At 41.5% G+C, this 27957-nt stretch overlaps 1 protein-coding gene across 6 annotated transcripts; it reads left to right on the plus strand.

Moving 5' to 3' along the window:
- The first annotated feature begins 1121 nt into the window (after nt 1-1121).
- kctd17 (potassium channel tetramerization domain containing 17) lies at nt 1122-24732 on the plus strand. Of its 6 annotated transcripts, none has more exons than XM_084077834.1 (7): nt 1122-1680; nt 11847-11955; nt 12520-12611; nt 17549-17695; nt 18827-18952; nt 19847-19982; nt 22982-24732. In XM_084077834.1, exons 1-6 carry the CDS (start codon nt 1174-1176, stop codon nt 19937-19939), a joined length of 1074 nt encoding a protein of 357 aa, XP_083933960.1. In that variant the 5' UTR covers nt 1122-1173; the 3' UTR covers nt 19940-19982; nt 22982-24732. The 6 variants fall into 6 exon arrangements, with proteins under 6 accessions (XP_083933960.1, XP_083933962.1, XP_083933961.1 ...); XM_084077836.1 differs by having other exon boundaries at nt 17549-17647; XM_084077835.1 differs by having other exon boundaries at nt 17552-17695.
- Nucleotides 24733-27957: the final 3225 nt, after the last annotated feature.

A 27957-nucleotide genomic window follows, 5' to 3' on the forward strand; every position in this document is an offset into this window, starting at 1 on the left:
AAAATGTTAAAGTGAAAGGGCTGATAAAACAAAATATATATACTTTCAACTGTTGCATTCATTTCATGTGTAATTTGAGTGGCCTAATACCTAACAATCATTATCGGCCCTAGTAGTGCAACCAGTGTAAAGGTACATTTAAACTTTTTTTTTTTTTACCAGGGCGTTTAGCCTACTGATAATCAGGGAATTCAGAATCAGAATCAGAATTTATTGTCATTATACCATGAATTAAGCTTTGCATTTTACTTTCTATACATTTATATTTGTATTTGATGATCTCTCAGGGACAATGGTACACAGTACACACAAACAGAAACATGTTAAATAAAAGTAGGCTATATAGAATGGTTCAATAAACATATTTTAATCATACTCCGAGACAACAGTGTTCTTTCTTTTTGACCCCAATGTGTGTGAGATATCAATATATTTGTCTTCACTGTATATACTGTAGGGCTATGCCTATACACAGTATACTATAGAACTAGTCAACTATACGGTTAAATTGTTCAACAAAATTATTTTACAATAAATTCCTCACAGATATCAGCTGTGTTCTTCTTCCTCTTTGACCTTAATCCAGTGGTTCTCAAAGTGGGGTCCATGACTCCTTGAGGGGGTCCCCTGCAAAATTTGTTATAGCATAAAAGTCTGTTTAACTTAACTGCTGTGCTGCAACTGAATTTCTCTCACAGGGTCAATAAAGGTCTTATAACCACTTTTTCCCTATATAGGTTTATATTGGCTATTTGAAAATAGCAGATCTAGCCTACAAGCCTAGATTTGCTATTTTCAAAAGATGTACACATTTGAAAACTTGTGAAATGGGATATTCTGCATAATGAGTACTTTTACTTTTGTAAGTGTATTTTGATACCAATACTTCATGTACTTGAATTTACTCAAGTACATTTTTTATTCCATACTTTTACTTGTAACTTTTACTAAGTTAAAAAAAATGTGAGCACTTTTGCCACCTCTGTGACTGTATATGAGTGTAGAAAACTACAAGACCCAGTTGTTCGCGCACGTGTTAGGGAGGGAGGGGGGCCAGGATGAGGGATGAGGCGGAGCATCCTCGGTCGTTGACCGGAGAGGAAGCAGAGTATCGGCGGGTACACACACTCTGCCTCACCGTCCTCAACTGGAGGGTCCACCGCTGTTCACCCGATGGCAACAGAAGACAAACGGATACCGCCACAGGCGCTATCGGATGCAGACGCTGCTGTGTCAACTCACCACCAGGGCCACAACAATAACAACAACAACAACAATAACAACAACAAAGACAGCGAGGGGGGCAGTAGTGACAGTACGACGACGGCCACCACCACCAGCAGTGCGACCCCCACGGAGTCGACCGAGACGGCGACGCAGTGCGTCGGCAACGGCACCGGGATCCACCCTGCCGGGGGAAACAACGGCACCGGGATCCATTCTACCGGGGGAAACAACGGCACCGGGATCCATTCTACCGGGGGAAACAACGGCACCGGGATCCATTCTACCGGGGGAAACAACGGCACCGGGATCCACCCCGCCGGGGGAAACAACGGCAAGTGGGTCCGCTTGAACGTCGGCGGCACGGTCTTCCTCACGACGCGGCAGACCCTGCTCAAAGAACAAACTTCGTTTCTTTACAGGCTCTGTCAGCAACAGGACTTGCATTCAGACACGGTAAGTTTTGGCATGTAAACTTGAGCCAATTGGGTTTGGTTATCCGTCCAGCTGTTGGAGCCACAATTAAATGAGTTTGTGAGCATCATTCATCATTATCATCATCATCATCACTATAGTGATATGATGGTACGAACTAGAAAAAGTGCTCCTCGGAGCACAGGTCTCCGCCAGGTCAGGTAGGTTATTGTGGGGCCAGCGATGTTGATGGAATTTTAAGAATCGGACAGATCCATCTTGATCACATGACAATAGAGATAATGTGTACTGATTTGAGTAATATAATATATTGAGTAATATAAAAAAAATAGTTTTGCAAAAACCAGCCTCCTGGTGGCTCTAAAATAGGGCGATGTCAAAAGGGTGGCATTTGTTCCTTAACGTAGTGCGAATGTGCGTGCAAAGTTTCACCGCAATCGGATGCTGCATTCATGATTTGAGGCATTTTGTTCAAAACAGCCACTCCTGCACACTTTAGATGTCAATCTTAGTCAATCAGGATGGAATATGAAATATCAAACAGATTCGTCTTGATCACATGACTATACAGATCATGTGTACCAATGTGTGTGAAATCTGGATTAAAATCTGAAGGAGTAATATATTGTTTTACAGAAGTCGGCCTCCTGGTGGCGCTATAAAAGGCAGATGTGAAAAAGTTTTTTCCTTGGCCTCTAGGGAGTGCGCATACAAAGTTTTACGCAGATCGGTGCAGTTATAGGTAAAAACGCGAATCGGCCTGTTATAGCTTAACCATGAGGCTGATTTGAAACATTTCAAGTGGCATTTCTTCCTCGTGGGAATTCCTAGTGGGAATGTGCGTGCAAACTTTGGAAGCCAATCTTAGCCAATCAGGATGGAATATGAAAAATCTGAAAGACCCATTTCGTTTAATGACTATAGTATAGAGATACTGTGTACCGATTTGTGTGATGTTTGGACAAAATCTGTACGAATACTGTAAAAAAAAAATGTTTCGCAAAAATCGGCCTCCGGCTCCTAGTGGCGCTATAACAGGCCCATGTGAAAGATTTGGGGCAGAGGTTCTGCTCTGGCATCCAGGGAGTGTGTGTACACAGTTTCGCTGCGACCAAGCCAACGGTGCCGGAGATTAGCTGCTCGCAGACAGACGCACGCACGCACGCACGCACGCACGCACGCACGCACGCACGCACGCACGCACGGACGGACGGACGGACGGACGGACAGGGTGCAAAACATAGTCTGACTGATAACAATCAATGATATCAGTCAGATGTATGGGCACGTGCTGCCTCTTAATGCAGGGAGGGGGTGCACTCACTGTATGTCAAGTTAATGTCTTATGGGAAGAGGGAGAGTTGTTTCCATCACATATGCATGTGATGTGTTGGCTTTAGGCTGCATAAAGTAGACAATGAGGATAATAATGCAATTTTATATTATGCATCCTCCTGATAGTTTAGTGTCAGACAGTGTGTGCAAGAAAGAGTTGATAAACTGACATTCCTTTGGTGTACTGTTGAGCACATTGAAAGTAATATTCCCTGTGACCTTCAACAGCGACAGAACAAATAGCTGTTTCATCTCTGCACAGCAGTCACACACCTATCTATCCTTTTCATTTATACACTACACTGACTCAAACAAACAACCATCCTGACACACAGACATGCAGCAGTAACATACTTGGCCCTTGGCCCCAGCCTCTGTCCGTCTTCTCTTTACCCTCCATCCTCACTCTTTATTTTATACCTGTTGTGCTCTCTTTACCTCACTCCCAGATAAGTCTCCCCTCTTTGCTGTAGGGCTGGGCGATAATAATGTAGGCCTGCCGTACAACATCAGATATCACAATATCCTTTGACGAAATACCTCAATATCTATGTGACTATATTGTGGAAATGACTATATTGGTGCTTTCACAAAATATTTACACAATACGATTTTTTATCAAATCAGTTATGTCTATGTAATTACTAATACTAGTCCATACCCGTGGGGGAATATGCGCACATGATGTGGATAAAGGGAAATAATAGGACGGTTAGAACATTCAGGTAAGTTCAGAAATTTTAATTCAGCCTTTAAAACCAGGAAATAACAACACTTGCCATATAACAATATTACAATATCCCAAATCCTAGATGATATCTAATCTCACAAATAAAAGAGGAGAGGATCAAGGGGGGATGTCCCTAACTAGTTTGTTTGGCTACTGCATTGTCCTATCACCATTAATCCAGTGTTCCTTAAGGCATTTTAGCTGATAGTAAATATCAGCTACTCATACTCATAAATAACAATATTCACATGGTGGCTATTTTTCTCTTAAATTATACTCTGGTGGGTGACACCAACATGTATGTGTGACCCCAAGTGTAATGTAAGAGAAAAATGGCGACTGTGTGAATATGGACAATGAGTTAGCACAGAGGTGGGTGATTAGTGTGTGTCTTACTTGCTAATGGGCATTTTTGTAAGGACATCTTAGCTGTTGTGGGGAATTGAACCTGTGACCCTTTTCAGTTACAGGGCTAGGGATGGGTATCGATAGGATTTTATCAATTCCGATTAGATAACAAAAATATCCTCATTCTTTTAAGCGTTAATTGAAGTAAATAGTATTTACTATTACTGTGTATTAGTAGTACCTGAGATAGAGCCAATGTTGAAACTTTTTGTCCTGCAAATACTGGCGTTTAAATCAACCAAACACAATTGTTCCTGTAAACTAATTTTACATCAATAATTGTCAACTTTAAGAAATGTAATAAATTGTAACCTCTCATTATTCCATGACAACACAATGGAAAACAGTAGCAGTTAAAGCGTGTTGTATGCTTTATTTATATAGGAGAAAAACTGGACCCTTAAATGATTAGGGTTTCATCGATTCTGATTCTATTCCCTCGTTTCTATGGTTACCCGGTCCACAGCAATTTGAATTCAGTTGCTATTTGGAACCTAATTTCGATACCCAACCCTACACAGGACCCTCTACCGCCGCCGGGTTGTGACAAAACAGGAGCAGAATTGGACATGCAGGGCTTTCAGAGGAAGACCTCCGGGCCTCGAATGGATCATGACTGTGTTGATGTGATAGTTGATAAGATGAGCCAGGGATCTGCTATCTGTCGGTTAACACTGAACAATCAGTACCTGGAAAGAGAGTGACTTGGTCCCTGAGGGAGACAATGTGCTGAAGGACTGCTGATCCTGCAGCATGAGCTTTTAGCACATGCACATATAGCGAAACAGTGCTGCAGATAGGATTAGGGTACTGTATGTCCAGAAAGCATGCAGCAGATGAGTAAGACATTGTTTTAAATAGAGCTGGTGTTTGTGTGATATAGGCTGTTGTTATTATAAGATTAGATATCGTCTGAGATTTTGGTCATAATATATAGTATGCCTTAAATGTCTTTTCCTGGTATTAAATGCTGCATTACAGTAAACTGAGGGAAATGAACAACAAATACAGTACCTAGTCATCTCCAAAATATCATCATATTATCAATAAGACCGAACTACTTGTTGGTAAAAAATTATAAATTGTATCCCCAGCTCTAGTTGGATGCATTATCCTTAAAAGTCCTCAATGTAATGTCTTCACCCAAGCAGCAGCTTGGGTGAAGACAGGCTTTGTTAGCTCCTGTGGACTTGTTTAGTACACACAGGACGTGTCGTTAAATTACCTAGAGGACAAGAAGCGTGTGTGTGTGACGTGTGTTCTTACTCAAGAGACAGGACGATTTTTATCACCACAGGAGTTCTTTTGTTATCCACTGGCGTCGGCATAGCTCTGTCAAGGAGGATATTGGTGGTCTGTTTTGAACACACATGGTCTGGCTAAGTACAACTCTTAATAGGATTATTACCTTATGGTACCTCAGCCCCAACCCGCACCCCCCAAAAAACGTCACACACACACACACACACACACACACACACACACACACACACACACACACACACACACTAGAGATGTATGACTTATTCCCTCACAGGCAGTGACACACACATCCCTTGTCTCCGCCAATACTGCGTATCTGTCCTCACACCAAATCCTCGGTGGTCAGAATATACAGTATACTGTAGTTAACACACAGCAGCCTAACCAATTACATTATGTAGAAATGATTCTAGAGATCTGGCATTTAGATGACCTGAGCTGCGGAGACATGACAGGGCAGTCAGTGCAAGGCCTCCAAGACGATAATAACATAATCACATTAGTTGAGGATTGTGATATCTTTGACTGGTATCAAACACCATGGGCATGATTCAGATCAAGTGGACCTTGTTTCAGTCTGTCTGTCTTTCTAGAGAGAGATGACAGTGTAGTGTTAGTGTACAAGTATATATGGTAGGCTTGCGTGATATTGAACAAAGAAATTATCAAAACCTTTATTTGTAGGCCTGAGACTATGTGGTTTAGAAATGTAATTGATCTACATTGCAGAACTATTAGTTTCATAATCAGTTGCACCACTGTAATGCGGAGTGGTCCTCTGTATTGTACATGTCGCTCATTGGCTAAATACACATAACAGACATTTTGCTCTTATGTCATAATTGGGGGGCAAACCATACCAAACCAAACCAAAACCCTGACCACAGTTTGTGTTGTTAGGCTTGTACGTATTTACATGAACCACTTAAACCCTACTTTTTTAACCGGTGTCCCTGGGGGTCTATACTTGGCACCCTCCTATTTCCCTCTCTCATCTCTTCATCGCAAATAGCAGATCTTTTCACAGAATGTTTGCCTATTATGACATGCCCAGAATAGGGATGCAAGGATTCTTGCAGTTAACTGTGCTTGATATGTCACCTATGACAAATACTGTGTTCATATTTACTCTTCTGGGTGAATAACCTGATGTATTTAGCAATTCAGATTCCTTCTATCATCCAGATAAGTAACCCCCCCCCCCCAATGAGTTTCCTCCTTTTTCCCTGCTTCACAACCTTGCTGTAGATTCCACCACAGGCCCAAACTTGCTTTATCTCCCTATTGGAGCTATACTAGGTCTAATATGAAACAGGGACCGGAGGTGTAAGGACAACAGTGAGAAAGATATTCTGTTTTTGTTGTTGTCAGCACTGTTGTTGTCACCACAAAGATAGCCAGTAATTGAGCTTGTTTTTTGTTGTATGTGTTGGCCTTATCACCGGTCCTCCCTACGCCCAGTTGCAGTTAATCTGATATGTCGTTTTACAAGAGGTCAGTTTAGTACCAATGATTATTATGCGGGTGATAATTTGGTTTTTGATACAGTAGCCACTAGCCAGGGGCCGTGATGCCTCCCACATTGATGAAGAGTAGTTGTCAGTCGCTGACAGCCAGTGACGATGTCATGAATTAAATATTAAGGCTTACTGTACATCTAATTATAATCCACATTCAGGTCCACATCAATTTCTTACTGCTCTCTCTTCATGTTCAGATTGAAATGACGGGTGTGGTTTCATGCATGCATCAAGGGTGAATTGCGTGTGTGTGTGTGTGTGTGTGTGTGTGTGTGTGTGTGTGTGTGTGTGTGTGAGTGAGAGAGAGAGATTCTGTGGGTTCTGTGAGAGCGATAACTCATCATTTTCTGTCTCAGCACACAAGCACATTTGCACGTCTGTGCATGTGTGAGACGTCCCTGCCCATGTATGGGTGTGTGTCTGTACACATAATGCATGCATGTATGCACATAATATTATACATACATTGGCTCTAAAGTATAGAGCCTACAGTACAGTACATATTAAAATACACATTGTTCGTAACTTTACTTTTACGGGTCCCTTTGGTTACATTTGTACACTCTCTGAGTTAAATCAACACTGAGGATTTTACTGTGTGTACACTGTACAGATGCACACACAGCATTTGTCAGAGAGAAAGAAACCAACACATTCCTGTGTAGGGGAACAACATTAAATCAACCTATTAGATTTAACTGATTATAAAAAGTAATTCATTTTAATAAAATAAAAGATTTTGCAGGGAACCTTTTTATTTGTTATTATTATTATTTTTTATATCCAGTAGCATAAAGGGATCGTAAAGTCCAGTAGGTCTGCAACAGTTAGCCACTTTCAATGTCATTCATTATAGGTGAAAATGTTCTGATATGTTCCCAAATAGGGAAAATCTTCAATCTATACCCCATTGCCATGCGACACAATGTGAACTTGTAGATTGGCTATTTTTGCACGACACCATTGAACAAAGTAAATAGGGTTTAAGTTAAGTGGTTAATCAGACTAATGGATTCAGTCGATTATAATGATTGTTTTGCATCTATTTGTTGTTATAGAAAATAAGTAAAATTTGACTAATCGAAAAAGCAATTGATAGAATAATCACTATGAAAATAATCAAAAGTTGCAGCAAGTTTCTTGTGATCAGAAACTTAATACAATCTATTGACCCTGTAATCCTCCACAACAAATGAAAGGGCCATCCAATTGAGAAAAGAAGAAAAAATAACAGACACAAAGACAATGCGATGCGAGTGTGCGGACTAGCTAACACCAACTCATTAGTCACTGCCCTCCACACCCTCCTGTCTAGCATCACGTTCTTGAGCTTTGCAGTGTTGTTAGATCCACTGCCCTCTGCCCAGCCAGACAGAAACAAAGACAATAAACTGGAAAGATCTAGAATAGATGAATTAGAGTGAGAGAATTATTAGTATGCAGAATTGCAGATGAATGTCTAAGGCACATGAGAGATAAGAGATTAAGACACAAGCAGACTGAGAAAGACAAGGGCACAGAGAGGAGAGCAGTGAAAAACATCACTGAGGAGAGGAAAAGGGCGTGCAGCAGCAGTGTTACCCAAACTTTTCATCTTAAACTTACAAAAATACATTCTGAATTAACCACATATTGTAAGCCCTTAGCCCTATATAATAATGAAAATAGCCAATCTACAAGCTCAGCTTGTAAATCTGCTATTTTCACTAATTGCTAATAAATAATAATTTTCAAATGTATAGATTGTTTTATTTCTGAGATTCTTTTGAAAAATGTTTGAATAGGGTTTTTTTTTTTTTCAAATTGTTTTTAATGTTTGAAAATCTTCTGAAATAAATTAAAAGAATTCTAGGAAACAAAAATGTTTAATGTAATTTTACTTGAAAATGGACCGCAACCCAAAAATGGGTTCCGTTTGGGAACCACTATTGCAGAATCAAGGAAAGCTGAGGGGACAGAGAGATGAGACGGATAATCAGAAAAGTGAGAGAAGGAGGGTGAGGCAGAAGGATGCTGCCAGCACAGTACACAGCAGGGAGCGTTCATGGGGACGTCTCCCTCCAAAGACACACACACACAAAGACACGCACGCACGCACGCGCACGCGCACACGCACACACACACACACACACACACACGAGCTCAAATTGAGCTCCAGTAGAAGACACCTCCTCAACGTGACCAGACTTGACAGTCGGCATGACAACACCTGGAAACAGCTTTCCCCATCTCCCAGAGCCCTTTAGTCAATGTTAAACTCACACACATGTGGGCAGAACACATGTACAGGAACTATCTTTGTCTTTATACTTGCATAATGTGATATTTGATACTTCTGTTTGTTACTTCTGCACTTACAAAGTTCCTCCTTGATGAATCAGACCATGCATAAAATCAGTCCCACGCGAAGGGGTGAGAAGCCTGCAGTCATAAAAATGCTTGTATAATACTGTGTGTACACACGAGAAATTTACAGATTCATACTTTTTGTCCGATTTATAAAGCGGCACTTTCGCCTGATTCTGGTTCACAATCACTGTGGAACTTGCAACTATCAGTGGATAGCAAAAATGTGTTTGTAAATCGCTAAGACTTGTGCCTGCCTATGTTTTTCTCCAGCACTGTTGGACCAATCGGCATGAAACATTACATGCACACATTACATTATCTCTGGATTTTCCATAATTACATTGCAATTGCCTATGACTGATTTCTAAAGTTTGTGGGCCCTGGGTAGGCAACCTGGCCTGGTGGAGACCTGCGCTCACTGGAGAGCACTTTTCTTATTAGACCTGTTAGGACAATGGAAAATAAGTCCTACTGCACGAGAACAGCTGTCAATACATGGTATGTGACCATTATGCACAGCTATTATTTATAGCTACTGTACTGTTAATTCATCTACTTGGAAATTATTCTGAATCTCACTTTTCAGCTGTCATGATGTAATGAGCGACACACACAAACTGCAAAGAGAGGAAATCATGTGCCGGGTTGGAAGAATTGCATCTCCAACATACCTGTTGAAAGGCATGAATGTTTTTGTAGTATTCTGCATGCCGCCTCGCCTTGCATAATACGATTATTATCAAGCACCTCGTTGAGACGGTGGACAGACTGGGGGGTTGACGACTCACACACATTGGGTTGTTAGATACAATAAATTGTTTCTTAAGTACCTACAACAAAGAGGAAGTGAAAGATCGGCAACTCAACTGTCCTACAGATACATATATATTTATATTTTTTTAAATGGTAAATGGTGCATTTATATAGTGCCCCTATAATGCCCCTCTTTTCTGCGCGGACAGGTGTCAAGGACCAGTAGTGAAAGGGTCGCGGACCGCTAAAGGTCTGTTGGCGGATAGTTTGGGACCCCTGTTCTAAATGGACCCTCAAGGAGGATTATACCATGTATGTTAATAGTTTAGGTAGTGATAGCAGAGAAATCGGTAAGTGGCTGGAGAGTAGCAAAAGGCCTGATTACAGCTCAGCACACGCACGCACGCACGCACGCACGCACGCACGCACACACGCACACACACGCACACACACACACACACAGAGCAGTTCATGAATGCACCAGCCACACACGTGGAGCCTTGCTGATTGGCTAACATAGGCGTCCACAGAAAAGAAAGCTCTGCTCTATTGGAGAGGCTGCTGGAGGCTAGTGTCACCCACCAGACTGCAGCCAATAAAAGACCCATCCATGTGACCACCAGAACATTATACCATTCTATTCTAGAGACCTAGCTTACATAAAACCAATAGTAGTTGAAGGAGGTGCAGTAAGTGATTTTCCTTTGTTAAAGTGTTAAATAGCTCTATATTCTGATAATCATTGCTATAAAGTGTTTGTGCGGTAACGGGGGTCTCCCCATCTCTCCAGCTCTTTAGTAAACAGAAAATGCATTTTCAGGTCGGGATAACAGTTTGATCTAATCAGGGGAGAGAACTCATACAGAATACAGGATAAACAAGTGAAATTGGAAGTGACGACAAAGAAATGAGCATACACATTTGAAACTGGAACACTATAAAATAGCTAATGAATTACTCTCCCTGATTGGATGAAATTAGCAACCCACCTGAAAATGTATTTTCTGTTTATTAAAAGAGCTGGAGAGACGGGGGAAACCCCTGTTACTGAACAAACACCCCTGTTACTGAACAATGATTACTAACTGAATATAGAGCTTTAACCTTTTTATAAAAACATTTTGTTTTAACCAAAAATTATCACTTACACTACCTTTAAGTAGTGGCAGACCAATATGTCTGACTCCTAGTGTCTGGAGCTTTGTCAGAGTACCCGTTGTACCCGCTGTGTCCCTTTTGTGACCATATATATTGAGATTTCTTTATCTGTCAGTCCTTGTCCATTATATGTCCATATATGGAGATCCCTGATGTCATTAGTATATGCCCATACCCTGCATATTGGCATGCCCATATATGAGCATAGCGGTCGGATTTGTGGTTTTGGACAACCGGATCTCTCTCCATACAGTATATGCCTATAAATGGGCATATCGGGTTTGTCTATGCTTATAGAGTCATAGTGATATGCCTATATATGGGCGTAACAGGTTTGTTGATGGTTATGTCTGAGTCAGAGTGACGTGGCCGTGGTCCTCCCGGCGTATCGGGTTTGTTTATGGTTATGTATGAGTCAAGAGTGACCGCCACCCCCACCCCCCCCATTAGCCAATTTTAATATAGGATGCTAATAAAGTTATTAAATTGATGCTCCAAACAAATAATAGATTATATATTTTCACTCAAACTGTAGATATCAACTCAAACTAATTAGGATACTTATGACTAACCACCAGCCTTTATGGTAAATGTACTATTTTGTTTTGATAAATAAATTATTAATATATTATCATTATTTATTAATGAATCTTTCCTTCCTTCCTCAACAGGATGAGACAGGAGCCTATGTGATTGACAGAGACCCCACCTACTTTGGTCCCATTCTCAACTACCTACGGCATGGAAAACTGGTCTTCAACAAGGAGTTGGCAGAGGAAGGTTCGTCTGCTTTGTCTGTGGGAATATAGATACTATCGGGAATGTTTGTCTTGTAATCCTATACAGCCTGGGTGGGTGATGTTCCAAGTCAGTTTTTGTAAAATATAGTTGTAAAATGCAAATTAGGAAATGTTGTGTAAATATTGTGGAGGTAACACATGTATGTGCATTGTTTTTGTTTCCTCTGTATGTAGTGATTCTTAGTGCTGATTCATATGGATGTATGTATAACGTACAAATGCAACGGCATAATGGCTGCCGCCATCTCACAATTCATTTGGATTCTTTTAAACTTGTGTTACATGCACTAAGCATGAGGCGATGAAGCGGCATGATTATTTTTCAAAACGAGGTACATTTTTCAGTGCAAATAAAATCACCAATCTGAACGAAAGAGGACACAATTACATTTTTCGTATCATTTATTCACGTCGCTCCTGGTGTGTAAAGCCGTTTATGAACCAGAGTATATCAAAACTAAACTAAAATGGAAAACAAAAATTTGAATTGAAATAGAACTAATGAAAAATGCAAAACTGTAATAACCTTGGTACGGTCTTCCAGGAGTGTTGGAAGAAGCTGAGTTCTACAACATCACTCCGCTGATTAAACTCATCAAGGACAGGATTATGGAGAGAGACAGTAAGGCCACACAGGTAAGACGAGACGACGACCAACAGACGCAGTCCAAAACAATAAAAAGGTCTAACCCTAAATCAAAAGCTCAAAAACCAATACCCAAAAGTTATTCAGTTGTAGCAACTACTGGTAGGTTGTCTGCCAAAATGTGGAGTTATGTTCATCTCTGTCCTTATGGTGTATGTATGTGTTCATTTGGTCCTTGGTTTATCACAGCCTAGGCTCAAAACACAAACATCCCACTGCCCGGTGACATGTGACAACAAAAGTTTAACACGTGAATATGTCCTACTCTTTCTAGGCCTCCATCCAAATAAGTACAATGTTAAATGGCAAAGTGAATGCCGTTTCTCTATACACACAAACACATGATTTCACTCTTTGTTTCCCCTTTCTCCCTTTCACAATGTATGCGCAAAACCTTCAGATATTGTCTCTGTCATGATTCCACCCTTCTTTGCCTTCCTAAAGATGGTTGTGCTGTACATCGTGTTTCTCTGCCTTTCTCTCAACATGTCTCCTCTCAGGTTTATATAATCCTTCTGCCCTTTCACACCATACACCCACTTTACTTGCATTATACAGTGCAGTACAGTACTGTATTTGCTGCTCCTACCGGTGGCTTGAGGCTACACTCAAAAATAAAGAACATGCACTGAAGTGTTTTCTTTACATGTGCTGCAGCTAGCTGTTGCTGTTTATTTTTAACTCTATCACTCTTTGTCTTTGTTGGTTTGTTACAGTGGCCTCTTATTCCTTTTCAAGGCATCCATTCTCAAGCTGTTTTCATAATTCCTCTAAGTCCTATACTGACACACACACACACACACACACACACACACACACACACACACACACACACACACACACACACACACACACACACACACACACACACACACACACACACACACACACACACACATACATCTACAAACAGCTCTCTTCCCCTGTAAATGGCATTCTCTTACTGCTGGTGCCACCCTCACACTAGTATGACTCTCTCTTTCACACATACTGTATATATCCAAGCCCTCTGCATGCAGATCTTTGTTCCAACCCCATCCTACGTGTAACACCTGTGTCGAAAAGGTAGTGTAAGACAGTTACCTAATTACAATGGAGGGTTAGAAGTTGGACTAGTTACTGTCTATAGGTTCGTCTACTGGAGCCAGAGGGGTAAATGATGAGACCAGATGCAAATCACTTTGAGTTGGCCGGCTCAATTTTATATATTGAAGGAAGTAGTAATAAAAGACAAACATAAAACACTGCGCACAAACATAAAGTAGGACAATAGGCAATGAATGAGGGAGGTATACCTTGGTATCAATGGATCTCTAATGCTTTAGGGTTTTCAGGTTCCAATATTTCAAAATCAAATAAACAATCAGGACTTGAATCCAAAAATATCACACTTCACAATTACAACTAGAAAAAGTGCTCCTCGGAGCACAAGTCTCCGCCAGGTCAGGTAGGTTATTATGGCCTCCTGGTGGCGCTATAATAGGCCAATGTGAAAAGGATGCCATTTATTCCTAGGGCGTGCACGGCAATCGGACACTGCATGCATGATTTGAGGCATTTTGTTCTAAAAATGTGTTTTGCTAAATTTGACCTGCTGGTGGCGCTATAACAGGCCAATGTTAAAAGGGTGGCATTTGTTCCTCAACATAGTGTGAATGTGCGTTCAAAGTTTCACCGTAATCGGACGCTGCATTCATGACTTGCGGCATTTTGTTCAAAGCGGGCCACTCCTGCAAACATTGCATGTCAATGTTAGCCAATCAGGATGGCATATGAAAAATCAAACAGATCCGTCTTGATCACATGACTATAGAGATCATGTGTACCGATTTGCGTGAAATTTGGATCAAATATGAAGGCTTAATATCAAAAAATGTCTTTTACATAAGTCTGCCTCCTGGTGGCGCTATAAAAGGCAAATGTGAAAAATGCAGGGCAAAGGTTTGTCCTTGGCCTCTAGAGAGTGTGCATACAAAGTTTTACACTGATCGGCGCAGTTATAGGTAAAAACACGAATCGGCCTGTTACAGCGCCACCATGAGGCTGATTTGAACATTTTCAAATGGCATTTCTTCCTCGGCCTAATGGGAATGTGTGTGCAAAATTTCATGGAAATTGCATGCTGTGTTCATGATTTGAGGCATTTTGTTTGAAACAGAGTTCTCCTGCAAACTTTGAAAGACAATTTTTGCCAATCAGGATGGAATATGAAAAATCTGAAATGAGCCATTTCTTTTAATGACTATAGAGATACTGTGTACCGATTTGGGGGATTTTTGGCCAAAATTTGTAGGAGTACTGTTCAAAAATGTGTTTTGCACAAATCGGCCTCCTGGTGGCGCTACAAAAGGCCCATGTGAAAAATTTGGAGCAGAGGTTCGGCTTTGGCATCCAGGGACTGTGTGTGCACAGTTTCGCTGCGATCAAGCCAACGGTGCCAGAGATTAGCTGTACACAGACAAGACAGAATGGACAGGGGGTAAAACATACTCTCTCGCCATGCCTTTCGGCCTGGCGGAGACAATAAACCAGGACAATAAAAAAACACACATTCACTGACAATGACACATACACCACTAAGTGGCTATAGAATAGTCCCAAAGACACAAAGTGTCTGAACCTTAGAGTGTGTGTGTGTGTGTGTGTGTGTGTGTGTGTGTGTGTGTGTGTGTGTGTGTGTGTGTATAAGTGTTCACTGTCAAGACCTGCACTGCTCCTTGCAGGGCAGAGAGTTGTGTGTGTGTTGGAGCTAATTGTCCAGTCCTGCACTGTTCCTCACAGGGCAGAGGGTGTGGTGAGTATGCGTGTGTAAATGTCCAGTTCTGCACTACTGGCAGGGCCGAAAATAGTGTGTGTGTGGTTCTGTATGTGCAGGGGTGCAATGCTCAGTGGACGGGGTTGCACGCCGAGCAACCACTTATTTGGCCTGGGGGACGTGCAGGCACACGCATAGATTTAAAACTACTTTAAATTCACACTTCATCAAAGTTTACAAAGGCTCCCGACTCACGCCAGGTACATTAACATAGGAATTAGCCTATATGCATATCAATTGCCCGGGGGGTTCCTTCCATTCCGACATCTCGCCACTCCGACTAGTTGCGTCCGCGTGCGGTTAGGGTTAGGTATAGGGTTCGTAACGTTAACGTCGGAAAGGCGACATGTCGGAAAAGCGAAATGCACCCCAATTGCCCATTGTGTGACCTGTACTGTAGGTGTTAAGCGACGTGTGCGTCACGTCATTAAAATAGAGAGCAACCACTTCTCAAATGAGCATAGCATCACTGTGTATGTGTGTATCACTGCCCAATACTGCACTGCTCCTTGCAGGGCAGTGTGTGTGTGACAAATTCCTACCACACTGGGGACAAGGGCTATGGCTCTGGGTCTGTCCAAGGAGATATCGATCACGTTCTGGGTTCTTCCAATCTTCATGGGTCAGGGTTAGGTTAGCTCGCCATCCTTGGTGGACCAGAGTCGGGCTAAATCAGAATAAATGTATCCAAACAAAAAACCTGACCTGCATAAAGCAAGGCCAGAGGCATCTCTGTGTTAATGTACCATAAACACAATACTGCATATAAGGTTTCACTTCAAAATACTTATTGGAAATAAATACATTAAACCTTTCAAATTCACATTCATTTAACAATTACAATTCAACAATAGTTCAAACAAAACTTCCTCTCACCAATGGTGGTGTATTCCTTACACTCAAATTAGTAACAGCAGGGTCCAGCAAAATACCATGTGAGTGAGACTATAAATCAAACATGAGTGACATTGAGAACACATTCTTTTGATATGAAATGAAATACACTTGGTGCAAAACGTTTTTTTAGCTGAACACAAAATAAACTTTAAATGACTGTTCATTAAACAAACAGCCTAGTCACCAGCAGTGCTGGGACTTTACTCTTAACATGTTAGCTACCTAGCAGCTAATGCATCCAAACACTGTTTGTCACTCCAAGGTTTGCAAATGAAATCAGCATCAGCACATCAGTGCTGTCTAGATGACTCAATGTTGCTTCTCACAAAGAGTTCAAATCATTAATGTTGTGCCTTGATGTACACAACTGATACTATTATTCTATATTTTCTCAAACTGACGTTTTTCTGGTGCAAGAGACAAGGAGACTGTTCCCAAGCAAAAGTTTGCTGAAGTGGCTCCTCTCTGCTCTCATTCTGATTAGCTGGAATTCGTTCCACCTGCTGTCTCTGCACACACAGGCTGCTATAATGAACTGATCTAAGGGGTTTTCAGTGTATCTTTTACTGTAGTGAGGGAATGACTGAATGAATTGTCACCTGATGCCTTTTTAACAGTTATTTATTTATTCATATTGAAGTATGATTTAATCCACTTTTAACTTTGCTATTTATCTATTTATTGTAAAGGGTGATTCATTTCTGGACCTGGGTTACATACGCCAGCTGATTTCATTAGTTCAGTACACATTCAATAAGAAATATGGAAGTCAAGCCAGTGTTTTTGTAGTGTTCTTGTTGGAATGAAAGGCATCCCTCTGTCCACTCATGGTCCGTATCTGGGATGTATAGACGGATTTCCGCGCGACGTCATCACAGAGCAGAATGCGCAATCTGCGCATGCCCGGGTGAAAGGCGCGTTCGAAAATACAGCCCTGAGCGGCAGTGAGCGCACTGGCCAATACAAACTAATAGGCGAGTGTGCTCCGGTGCGTAATTTCCAAACGCACCCATAGGCTTCCCCCTCCTCTGCGCGGTCATATTCCTCTCATGTTTACTAACAGGAAACCCGTCTATAGGGCTGTCCCTACGGAAATGAGATGGTGACAAAATGTACATCATATGACGCTGCAAGTAAAACTTGGCCTCAACTCTTCTCATTGACTCACTCTCCCTCCCTTTCTCCCTCCCTTTCTCGTTCTCTCTCCCTCTCCAGCAGGTACCGCCCAAGCATGTGTACCGGGTGCTGCAGTGCCAGGAGGAGGAGTTAACCCAGATGGTGTCCACCATGTCGGACGGCTGGAAGTTTGAGCAGGTCAGCGTGCGTACCTGCAGAAAGCCCCGCACCGGACTGCTCTGGACTGTGGGTTGGACTCGCTGCTGCTGCTGTGTCCCCCCCCCTTTCAACCTTTGACCCCCCTGATCCCTGATCTGACTCTATCCCCCAACCCACCGCCCACTGTCTGCACTCCAGAAAAATCCTTGGGGCTGACCGCCACTCCTATCACCCCCCCTAGAGATCCTTTATGGCAGTAGTACCCAAACCTGGTCCTGTGGGATGCCCGATGCTGATGGTTCTCAATCTAACCAGGCAGTTAAATGTGTTCATCTGGTGTCAAAGATCGGACTAGTCCCTAATTAGACAGCTAGTATACAAGGACACAAGGTGAACGCAATGAACCTCCTGTTAGGACAGAAAACCAGCAGTATGTCTAAGTTTGCAATAACTAATATAACGAATGAACTCACATATTTATGGCACGCTTAATTTTATGGATTTATGGGTGTTACAAGATTTCCTGTTGTTGTTAATGTGCTTTGCTTTTCCCCCTTAAAACCCAGATATACGTAGGTCCTTAACGTACAAACCGTCCCGACCTCGCTAGCCTTTAATCTTGTGGACAGCTTCAGTGTTACGCATGCCAACAGTGGATCCACACATCTAGACCCCCCTAAGCATCCAACCCAGATTCCCCAGGAGTCACACCTACCACCCTGGCTTTTCCAGCACATTGAGACCCTCCTAGCGATGTCCCACTGCTTTCGCATTTCAGCTAGATTGCATGAATGCTGTCCATGTGTGATTTTGGTCCTTCTGAATTCCTCCAAAAACCTGTGTATATGACCGTTGTGCTCCTTGAGCCCAGTGTTGTAATAACAGAATATCCTTCCTGCATGAGAAAAGGTGTCCCATCTATTCTCTCTTTATGTCCATCTATTTTCTCATGTCTGTCATTGTCTGTCCTTCCCTCGTTCTCTCTCACCCATTCAATTTGTCTCTTTACCCGTTTCCTGTGTTTCCTGGTATCTCTCACTTTCTTTCTACACCCGTCTCTCTTCCTTTGTCCTCTTTTTTGTCAATCTTAGTACTCTCATTCTCTCTCTCATTCTCTCTCTCTCTCTCTCTCTCTCTCTCTCTCTCTCTCTCTCACTCTCTCTCTCTCTCTCCCCCTACCTTTATATGTCTCTCACTCTCCCATTCGGTCTCCTCCAGATGGTGAACATTGGGTCTTCATACAGCTACGGGACCGAGGACCAGGCTGAGTTCCTGTGCGTTGTGTCCAAGGAGCTACACACACCTGGTTCTGGACTGGGCACTGAGCAGAGCCACAAGACCAAGGTGTGACCCTACACACGCACGCACGCACGCACGCACGCACGCACGCACGCACGCACGCACGCACACACACACACACACACACACACACACACACACACACACACACACACACACACACACACACACACACACAGGAGAACAGCTTTACCATATCCTCTGTGTGTGTGTGTGTGTGTGTGTGTGTGTGTGTGTGTGTGTGTGTGTGTGTGTGTGTGTGTGTGTGTGTGTGTGTGTGTGTGTGTGTGTGTAATATGAGTGTGCTTTGACCCCACCCTCTCCACTGAAAACGCGGCTCTCAATTCACCGAGCACATTTACTTCCATCATTTCACACTTCACTCATTGACAGTCTGTCTGTCTGTCTGTCTGTCACATCTATCTCTCCTGCGCCTCTGTCTGTCTACGCCTTGTAATGTGTCCATCTGTATATATTTATCAATGCATATCAGTCTCTTTGTCACAGTCTCACTGTCTCTTCTATCTCTACACCGGTAATTTATGTTTGTATGTTTGTCTATACAGAATCTGTTATCTCAGTAGGCCCCGTTAACAATACCCTATCTGCTCTGGTCCCATGACCGAACATGCATTTACCTACTTATTTATGGAATCGTGGACTTGTGAGAAAAACATAAAAAAACCCAGTACATTTCCTTTTGACATTTTTATTAGACATCTATAAAGACCACTGTGTAGCGCAGAGACGATATGGTCGTTCCCAAGTACTGATACGGGGCTGTAGCTCACTCTGTCCTGCACACTGACAATCATCAATACATTATGTTCATTTTTTTGTCGCTGTCAATATTTTTGTTTGTTTGTTTTTTTGGTTCGTTTTTTGTTCTGTATCTTTTTCTTTCTTTCTTTTTTTCCCCCATAATACAAAAACCTAAAGGCGTTGGAGACGCCAGAGGAGGAATCAGCGAAGGAGGAGCAGGAGGAGGTGGCAGGGAGCGATGCGACATCGAATGAGTGGCTGAGAGAATGAGAGAACCGTGTGTCATTGTTCCCAAACAGAGAGGCATGCGTGGGTGAGGCAAACCACACTAGACTAACCGTAGTTGCTAGTGGGCAGACCCAGTGGGATGTAGTGTGTGAATCTGAGTGATGTCATGAAGGGTCCAGAGTTTTCCATGGCATAGCATTGAAATAATAATAGTTTGACACCTTGCAAGTGTAAAATATTCACTATTTGAAAATAAATGACACCCCTGCTTACAAAAGGGTTATTGGTTATGAAATACAGTACATTATCATTTACATTAAATTAGCACAGCATCTTTAGTTTTTAAAATATTGGCATATATGTATTATAATATTGTTGTGAACTAAATTCATGTATTGATAACTACGTTTGAAATGTGAAAATTCATCACTGCATTGTTAAATCTGAAATCTGAAAATGTATAACTGTATTGTTTTGCCAACTCCTAATTTTCAAATGTTTTTGCTTATTCAATCCTACTATAATTCTAGTAACCTCACGGTGGTGGAGTCTTGGTTGGTTTTGGTTGGGGGGACTCTTGATCAAACTGTGCATGCGTCGTTGCCAGGTTTCGCGAGAGAAACAAGCAGTAAACAAGGCCAAACCAAACGAACCCTACAAGCAACGAGGTCTATCAAAAGAAGGCCAAAACGAAGCGCCTTCACACATATACCTTGCCTATTGGAAAACAGCCGATCTACAAGCTCACAACGCGTCCCCACACCCACCTGCGCTTTCACAACCAACGCCAAAACACAACACCACCAATATTGCCAATAAAGCGCTTACAATAAGCGAACATGGCAACACCGCAACACCGAGACACATGATTCCATTCACTGCGAGACCGCGAGTGCGTTCCGTTCACCGCAGCACATCACATGTGTGTGTGTGTGTGTGTGTGTGTGTGTGTGTGTGTGTGTGTGTGTGTGTGTGTGTGTGTGTGTCTGTGGTGGGGGGGTGGACGGGTCCGCGGCCTATATGCGTGTCAACGCATACACGGCTCGAGGGAGGGAGAGAGAGAGAGAGAGAGCGAGAGCGTGGGAGGGAGGGGGAGAGAGACACAGAGAGAGAGAGAGAGAGAGGAGAGGGGAAAGAGAGAGAGAGAGGGGGAGATAGACAGAGATCCGCGCGCCTGGTGTAGCCGCTATCATTGATAATCACTTGGATCTAAACAAAAGCGCTGGACGATCTCTGTGTGTGTGTGTGTGTGTGTGTGTGTGTGTGTGTGTGTGTGTGTGTGTGTGTGTGTGTGTGTGTGTGTGTGTGTGTGTGTGTGTGTGTGTGTGTGTGTGTGTGTGTGTGTGTGTGTGTGTGTGTGTGTGTGTGTGTGTGTGTTTTTTGCGACGGGACGACGGGAGCATGTAGCCTACCGTGGTGTGTGTGTGTGTGTGTGTGTGTGTGTGTGTGTGTGTGTGTGTGTTCGTGTTCGCGACAGGAGCATGTACCGTGGACTTTACTATATAACTTGGGGTCCAAGACATAGAAATGCCATTAAATGGGGGTCCATAGCCCTAATGCATGTCAAACTGGGGGTCCTTGAAATTAAAATGGTTGAGAATCACTGCTAGAGCCATAAAAAAAAACCACTCTTATGGGGGTCCCTGGCATATCTTTTCAAATGGGGGTCCGCGGGCTAACAAGTGTCAATTTGGGGGTCCTTGACATAAAAATGTTTGCGAACCACTCCACTACACAGTACAAACTCACTTTCGATCCCTGATACTGTCTGTTCTCGACGCATAAGCCAAACTGCACACGTTGGGTGCTCATATTCCCCTACGGGTATGGTCTAGTTGATATAAAATTCTCAGGCCCACATAGGCCTAACTGCAACCGAATGAAGGTCATTTAGCTGCAGATGTCATTGTGCTTGGGTTGCAGAGCACACAGCTGTGTTCTTGTTAGCAAAAGCATTAGCAGGAGGGGGAATTACCACCAGCTAAATGCAGTTAAATTCAGGCCATGGTGTTAGGATGGTCTGTTCTTGCCAGTCGATTAGGCAACCATCATTCAGAGGTTATTTTTCTCAAACTCCTGTCTTCTTAGTGAAATTGCGAATATGGCTTCTTGTGTACCAGGAAATCTATCAACCACTGTGGCTGGTGGTTGAAAATGTCATGTCCCTGATCATTTGCATGACCTATACCAGCCTGTCGGTTTCTGTGTGTGTGTGTGTGTGTGTGTGTGTGTGTGTGTGTGTGTGTGTGTGTGTGTGTGTGTGTGTGTGTGTGTGTGTGTGTGTGTGTGTGTGTGTGTGTGTGTGTGTGTGTGTGCGCGTGCGCGCGAGTGTGCAAATGTGTACTTGTGAGTGTGTATATGAAAGGTCTGCGTGCATACTGTGTGTGTGTGTGTGTGTGTGTGTGTGTGTGTGTGTGTGTGTGTGTGTGTGTGTGTGTGTGTGTGTGTGTGTGTGTGTGTGTGTGTGTGCGCTCCCTGGCTGGTCCAGCATTGAGTTGACACATCCTGGCTCTGTAATATAGATCCAAGCCTGGCTCCTCCCTGAGTGGTTCTCATTACGAATGCTGTGACATGGAATAACCCTGACCTTACCCACTTAATCCTTATGTTATACTTTGGCTGTGAATTGAGTACAATGGACCATAACCTTTGACTGTACTACCTGTACTGTTAACAATCATGTTAATAAAGTATGCGCAGCAGATACACAAGTTAAACCTCTTTTTCATATAGCACAATACATACATACATACGAAAATCTGCTTGACAGAAAATACACAAAAGAAATCTCATGATTTCAACGTATAGCAAAATCTTTTTTTTAAAGTGTTTGATTTGATTTGATTTTTTTTATAATTTTCACTCTGTCATCAAGTGACAGCACATTCATTTTTTCATATCAACCTGTTCCCATTCTCATCATCAACAACATCAGAGCCCTGACGTAGTTTGGAATGTAAAAGAAATAAAGACTAAATTGACCAGACTGCTGTACTGTGCTGCCATTTAGTATTTGAACTGCTCTTACACGGCTATGCGTTTATAACACCTAATTCCTTGTTTTCCCTTCTCTTGTTTTGACAGCTTTTCCAGATCCATGGGTCCCGCATGTAGAAAATGGAAGGATTTGAGGGGGGATGGACACGTTTTTTTTTTCTTTTTTCGAGCTTGTCATTATGATTAATTATGTCATTATGACATAATTGACATTATGTACATTTTATGATTGTGTGTCATCAAGTCAACAGATCACCATTTGACAGGATTTGTGTATAGTGCTAGCAGTAATACATACGATTATAAATACCCTTTGGTGAAACATTTTTAGTTTATCACTAAGAAAGATCTGCTGAGTTTAGTATTAAATGTATAGTGTTTATCTATTCCTGCCAAGGGTGGTAGTGAAGCTTAGTAAATCATGACCAAAGATCATGACCAAAGTAAAGTGCTAAGAAACAAAGAGGTACTGAGCCAAAATATGAAGAATAATCACAATAACAAAAATACTGTATTGGCCTCTACTATTGGACAAGCTTGCCATGCGGAATGTTAAGACATTAAAGGGACACAATCACACTATTGATGTGCATTCCAGTTAATTGTTGATGGATATCATATTCTGTAGAAACAGTATTTATTATACATCCGTACTGACATACATCATTTTACCCCTTTCTGTCTGTTTTTCGGCCTTTCTCTGTGTTTTCTGAAGTCAGGATCACTATTTTGTCTTAAACACAGCAAACAAGGATGATGCCACGGCCACCGAGAGTAGCAGTAAAACAGTTAGTAAGGGTTGCCATTTTCAAAGTCACATTTACCCCAGTGACATAGGATCATTGACCGCTGTATGGCACTTGATAGATTTCCGAGAGGACTAATAAACTATCCATCTATCTATCTATCTATCCAACCAATCATCTATTTATTCAGCACGGCTTCGTGGCATTTCAGAGACTGACTGCTCCATTTTATGCTAATGGTACACTAGCCACAGCACAGGTGTCATTAGCTTGGCTGCTTTGGATTATGTCAGAAGACAGTTATCAAATGAAGACATTAGAATGACAAAAGTGTACATATCTATAATTCCGCAACAGAACATAATCTGACAGTAAAATCCTCTGTGTTCATTTAACTTTGGAGTTATGGGTCCTTTCAGATCCATTTACACACCCAACTCCCAAGTTAAATTAATGCTGAGGATTTTGCTGTGAAGGGGGACATTAGGTGCGATTGTAGGGTGTCATGTTCTGTCCTAGAATCAGACACCAAGTCACTGTCCTACAAAGCAGAGAGGAAGGATAGCCAGGCAGCCAGCCATCCCATTACACCCAACACACGCATTTACACAGATAGTATTCAAAAAGATGCACACTACAGTACATCTCTATCTGGCGGCATGTGGCTCAGGAGGTAGAGCGGGAATCTGAAGGTCCCTGGTTCGATCCCCCCTCTAGGCTTAGTGTTGAAGTGTCCTTGAGTAAGACAGTTATTACTAAACACTCCCTGGGCGCTGGATTAATAATGCCCACTACTCCTATAGTTAGAAGGGGTAAATGCAAAGACAATAATCCAGATATGTGCAAATGTACTTGGCAAATACCCGATTACCTCAAGAACTACTAAAGGAGACACAATTATCTCTGTCACAGAAACAGCCAGGCTGACATGTACACACATTTTATTCCGAAAGACACATAACAGTGTCTTCACCCTCATTACACAAATGACCAGTCTCACACAAATGCACTCACGTTGTTTCATGCTGGGACATGCGTGCTCCCTGAGGCATGCGCATGCTCAGCAGCAGTGGCAGCAGTGTTCTCTTTCTCTCTTAAAGGGGAAATCCACCCATTTTCAATATTTAACTATGTCATTAATATAGCATAAAGGAGTTGTGTGGAAATAAAAAAAAAGTTCCCCCCTTTCTGTGTTGCCTTGAACTGGAGGATTGATTGTGGGTTTAACATTGCAAATTACAACGTGATGACTCATCATGTTGTAATTTGCAATGTTAAACCCACAACCAATCCTCCAGTTCAAGGCAACACAGAAAGGGGGGAACTTTTTTCTTATTTCCACACAACTCCTTTATGCTATATTAATGACATAGTTAAATATTGAAAATGGGTGGATTTCCCCTTTAAGCATGCATACTCTCTCTCTCACCCTGGCGAGACTCCAGAGTCAGCCTTAGCCCCCGGCTGACAGATAGTGTGTGTGACAAAGTGGGAGAGAGAGAGGAAAGGCTTGGACAGAAAGAGAGAGATAGATAATGCAGAAATGGAGTTAGGTTGGATTTAGGAGGGACTGTAAAAGATAAAGAGTGAGGCACCTCTGGCTCTGCTCTCTTTATTATTCGTTCTGTTTTGCCTTAGGAAGACTGAACATGTCTCCAATATAGTCCCACACATGGCAGGTCTGCTTCAGTCAGTGTTTTTGTAATCATTGGAATCAGTCAGCCAGTGTAAAATGGAAGGCAAGCTAGGATACACTGACACTGGGTCTTCCATTGTACATAAGCAGACACCACTGGATTGTGTATGGTTGTTTTGTGTAATTCAACAATGCTATAGGGAAGTCCTGTGGGCCCCAGACTACTGCTGGGTTTTCTATGCTGCCAGATAGTTAATTGCTTTCACGTGGTGTCCCAGGTCTAAATTAGGGCCTGATTAGATGGCTATAATGAACGCCAGCAGTACTCTAGTTCCCCAGGAGAAAGAAATGAAAACCTGCTGGTATACATTAATCCTTTAGCCAAATTGAGAAATAAATGTCAGCACCTCCTGTGTGCCCCCTGCTGGCTGGCAGTGTGACTGGCAATATCACACTGCCTGAAGAACATCCCAATCAGAGCCCAATAGTATAGGCAGTAGGCAAGCATATATTCTGTTTAATTTAGGCAATAGGCAATCAATAATAGGATGGGAGACAGACAATCTAGGTTTAATTAAGATTGTTTTAATAATCTTACAAGAAAAGTGTATGTATTGATGTAAAGATTAGTTGGAGGAATTAAGACTGGAGTTAAGGGGATCATGCATTTACTATTTAGTAGTGTCAACTTTTTCTGGCTTCACATAGGGATCATTGGGTGCCTTGATTTCATGCAGTAAAACAACGACATAACCATTAGTGTAGATGTCATTACACAGATTTTCTTTTGAAAGCTGTAAACGTGCAGTTTATTTTCATTCTCACTGTCATTTGTGTGTGTGCGTGTGTGCGTGTTTGCTGTCATGGTGTTCAGAGTGGTATTTCTGTGTACATACTGTAAACCAGGCTTAGTAAATCATCAATAGAATTGGTTACTTTGTATAGTTTTGTGTTATTTCTAAATGGGGATGTGGGAAAGATAAGGAAACTACAAGGACACACAGGCAGTGCACAAGGACCATTCGGTGTGCAGAGTAGCCATGGCTTTTTTCATATATATATATATATATATATATATATATATATATATATATATATATATATATATATATATATATATATATATATATATATATATATATATATATCGTGTGTGTATGTATGTCTAGGCCGCTCCCCTGAATTTGATGCTGTTTATGCACAAAGGTTTTAGGTATTGGGTTGTTTATTTTCATGAGGATTTTAATTCAGTTGATTTTTAAATGTCACTGTAAAAATAATTTGTGTTCAGTTTATCTGGGCGTGGCTCTTTTCTTTTTTGTTTTAACTTTTTTATACTTGAATAGCTTTTATTTTTGTAGCCACTACTAGAAATACAAGCCAAGTGTTCCCCAAGATCACAGAGGGAATTATTTGTTCCAAAGGGTTTTAAATGTGTGATTATATTGATTCAGTTTTGTAATGTTCCATATGCATGAGCTGATCACATTTTTTTCTATACATATTCAACAATACAGTACATAACTGATAGCCTCTCCTAAAATAAGCGTTTATGTACCAAACAAATGGGTTGCTGGATCCAAACTGAATTGTTCCATTTGTATACAATGTTTAGATTTATCACTGCTGTACAGTAAATGTCTGTTTTCACATTCCATGTTTAAAGGAATAAATAGCATTGTTTTGTTTTTCTTCCAGAAATCTTTAAAAATGTGTCATTGTGATTTTAGTTTGTTTATGGTAGTTTAAGTCCTCAATGTGTTCCGACAACAATATGAGGGGACAAATATTCATAAGGAGTCAAGAGAACATACTGCCATTTTGGAAAAGTGACATCAAAACCAGACTGTAACATTATGCTCCCTGGTGAAACACAGAAATTCCTACTTTTTTGCTCATAGGTTAAGTTGTTCCAAATGGGGAGAGATGATAGTTTTGCAGACTGCAGACTACCATTAAACAAAACTTAAAAATGTTTCTTTGTTTTGTGTGGGAGAAATGACAAAGTGGCAATAACGTTATAGTCTTGTATTTTGTCAGTCTGCAACAGGCCTTTTAACACCTCAAATAAACCATTTTGCTCAGTGACATTTTTTCAGTATGTCATGTATGTACAACATAGTCAATTCATACAGTATGTCCTGCACAACATAAAGTAATTTCATATGTCATTGTCCTGTACAACATAGTCACTTCATATATCCTGCACAACAAAGTTACTTCATACTGTACATTATGTCCTGTACATTTAATTTTTATTTGTCCTGTACAGAAAAGTAATTTCATAAGTTCTACACAACATTGTCATTTCATTTATAATTTTGTGAAAGACGATGAAATCTGTTGATTTATTGTACATGAAAGTCACTATTCTCAAGAAAATAATGACCTTTGTTGTAAATAATTTCAGAATGTCATCTTTTCCTACCCTAACCTCAAACAACTCGTTGGCATGTGTTCTCTCAAAATATTCATCAAACTACTTACATTATGCATCAAATTTAGCAGAGCACAATTTCTTCATATTTGATAAGGGGAAAAACATCTATTTACAATTGACAAGACTTATGTATCTCTTTACCTGCACACAACACACATACCCTCAGAGGGTTCAAATAAACACAAGAGGCTATTAATTTAAAATAATGAATAATTCAAACAACATTTTGAAACGGCAACTC

The sequence above is a fragment of the Gymnoscopelus microlampas genome, assembly GCF_963454915.1.
Source record: "Gymnoscopelus microlampas genome assembly, chromosome: 14".
Lineage (NCBI taxonomy): Eukaryota > Metazoa > Chordata > Actinopteri > Myctophiformes > Myctophidae > Gymnoscopelus > Gymnoscopelus microlampas.

Bases quoted from the DNA above. Each gene is read 5' to 3' on its own strand.
- kctd17 (XM_084077834.1), top strand. From the start codon at position 1,174: ATGGCAACAGAAGACAAACGGATACCGCCACAGGCGCTATCGGATGCA. The intron at 17,696-18,826 runs GTGGGTTGGACT...GGTCTCCTCCAG, and splicing joins GCACCGGACTGCTCTGGACT to ATGGTGAACATTGGGTCTTC. The intron at 18,953-19,846 runs GTGTGACCCTAC...AAAAACCTAAAG, and splicing joins AGCAGAGCCACAAGACCAAG to GCGTTGGAGACGCCAGAGGA.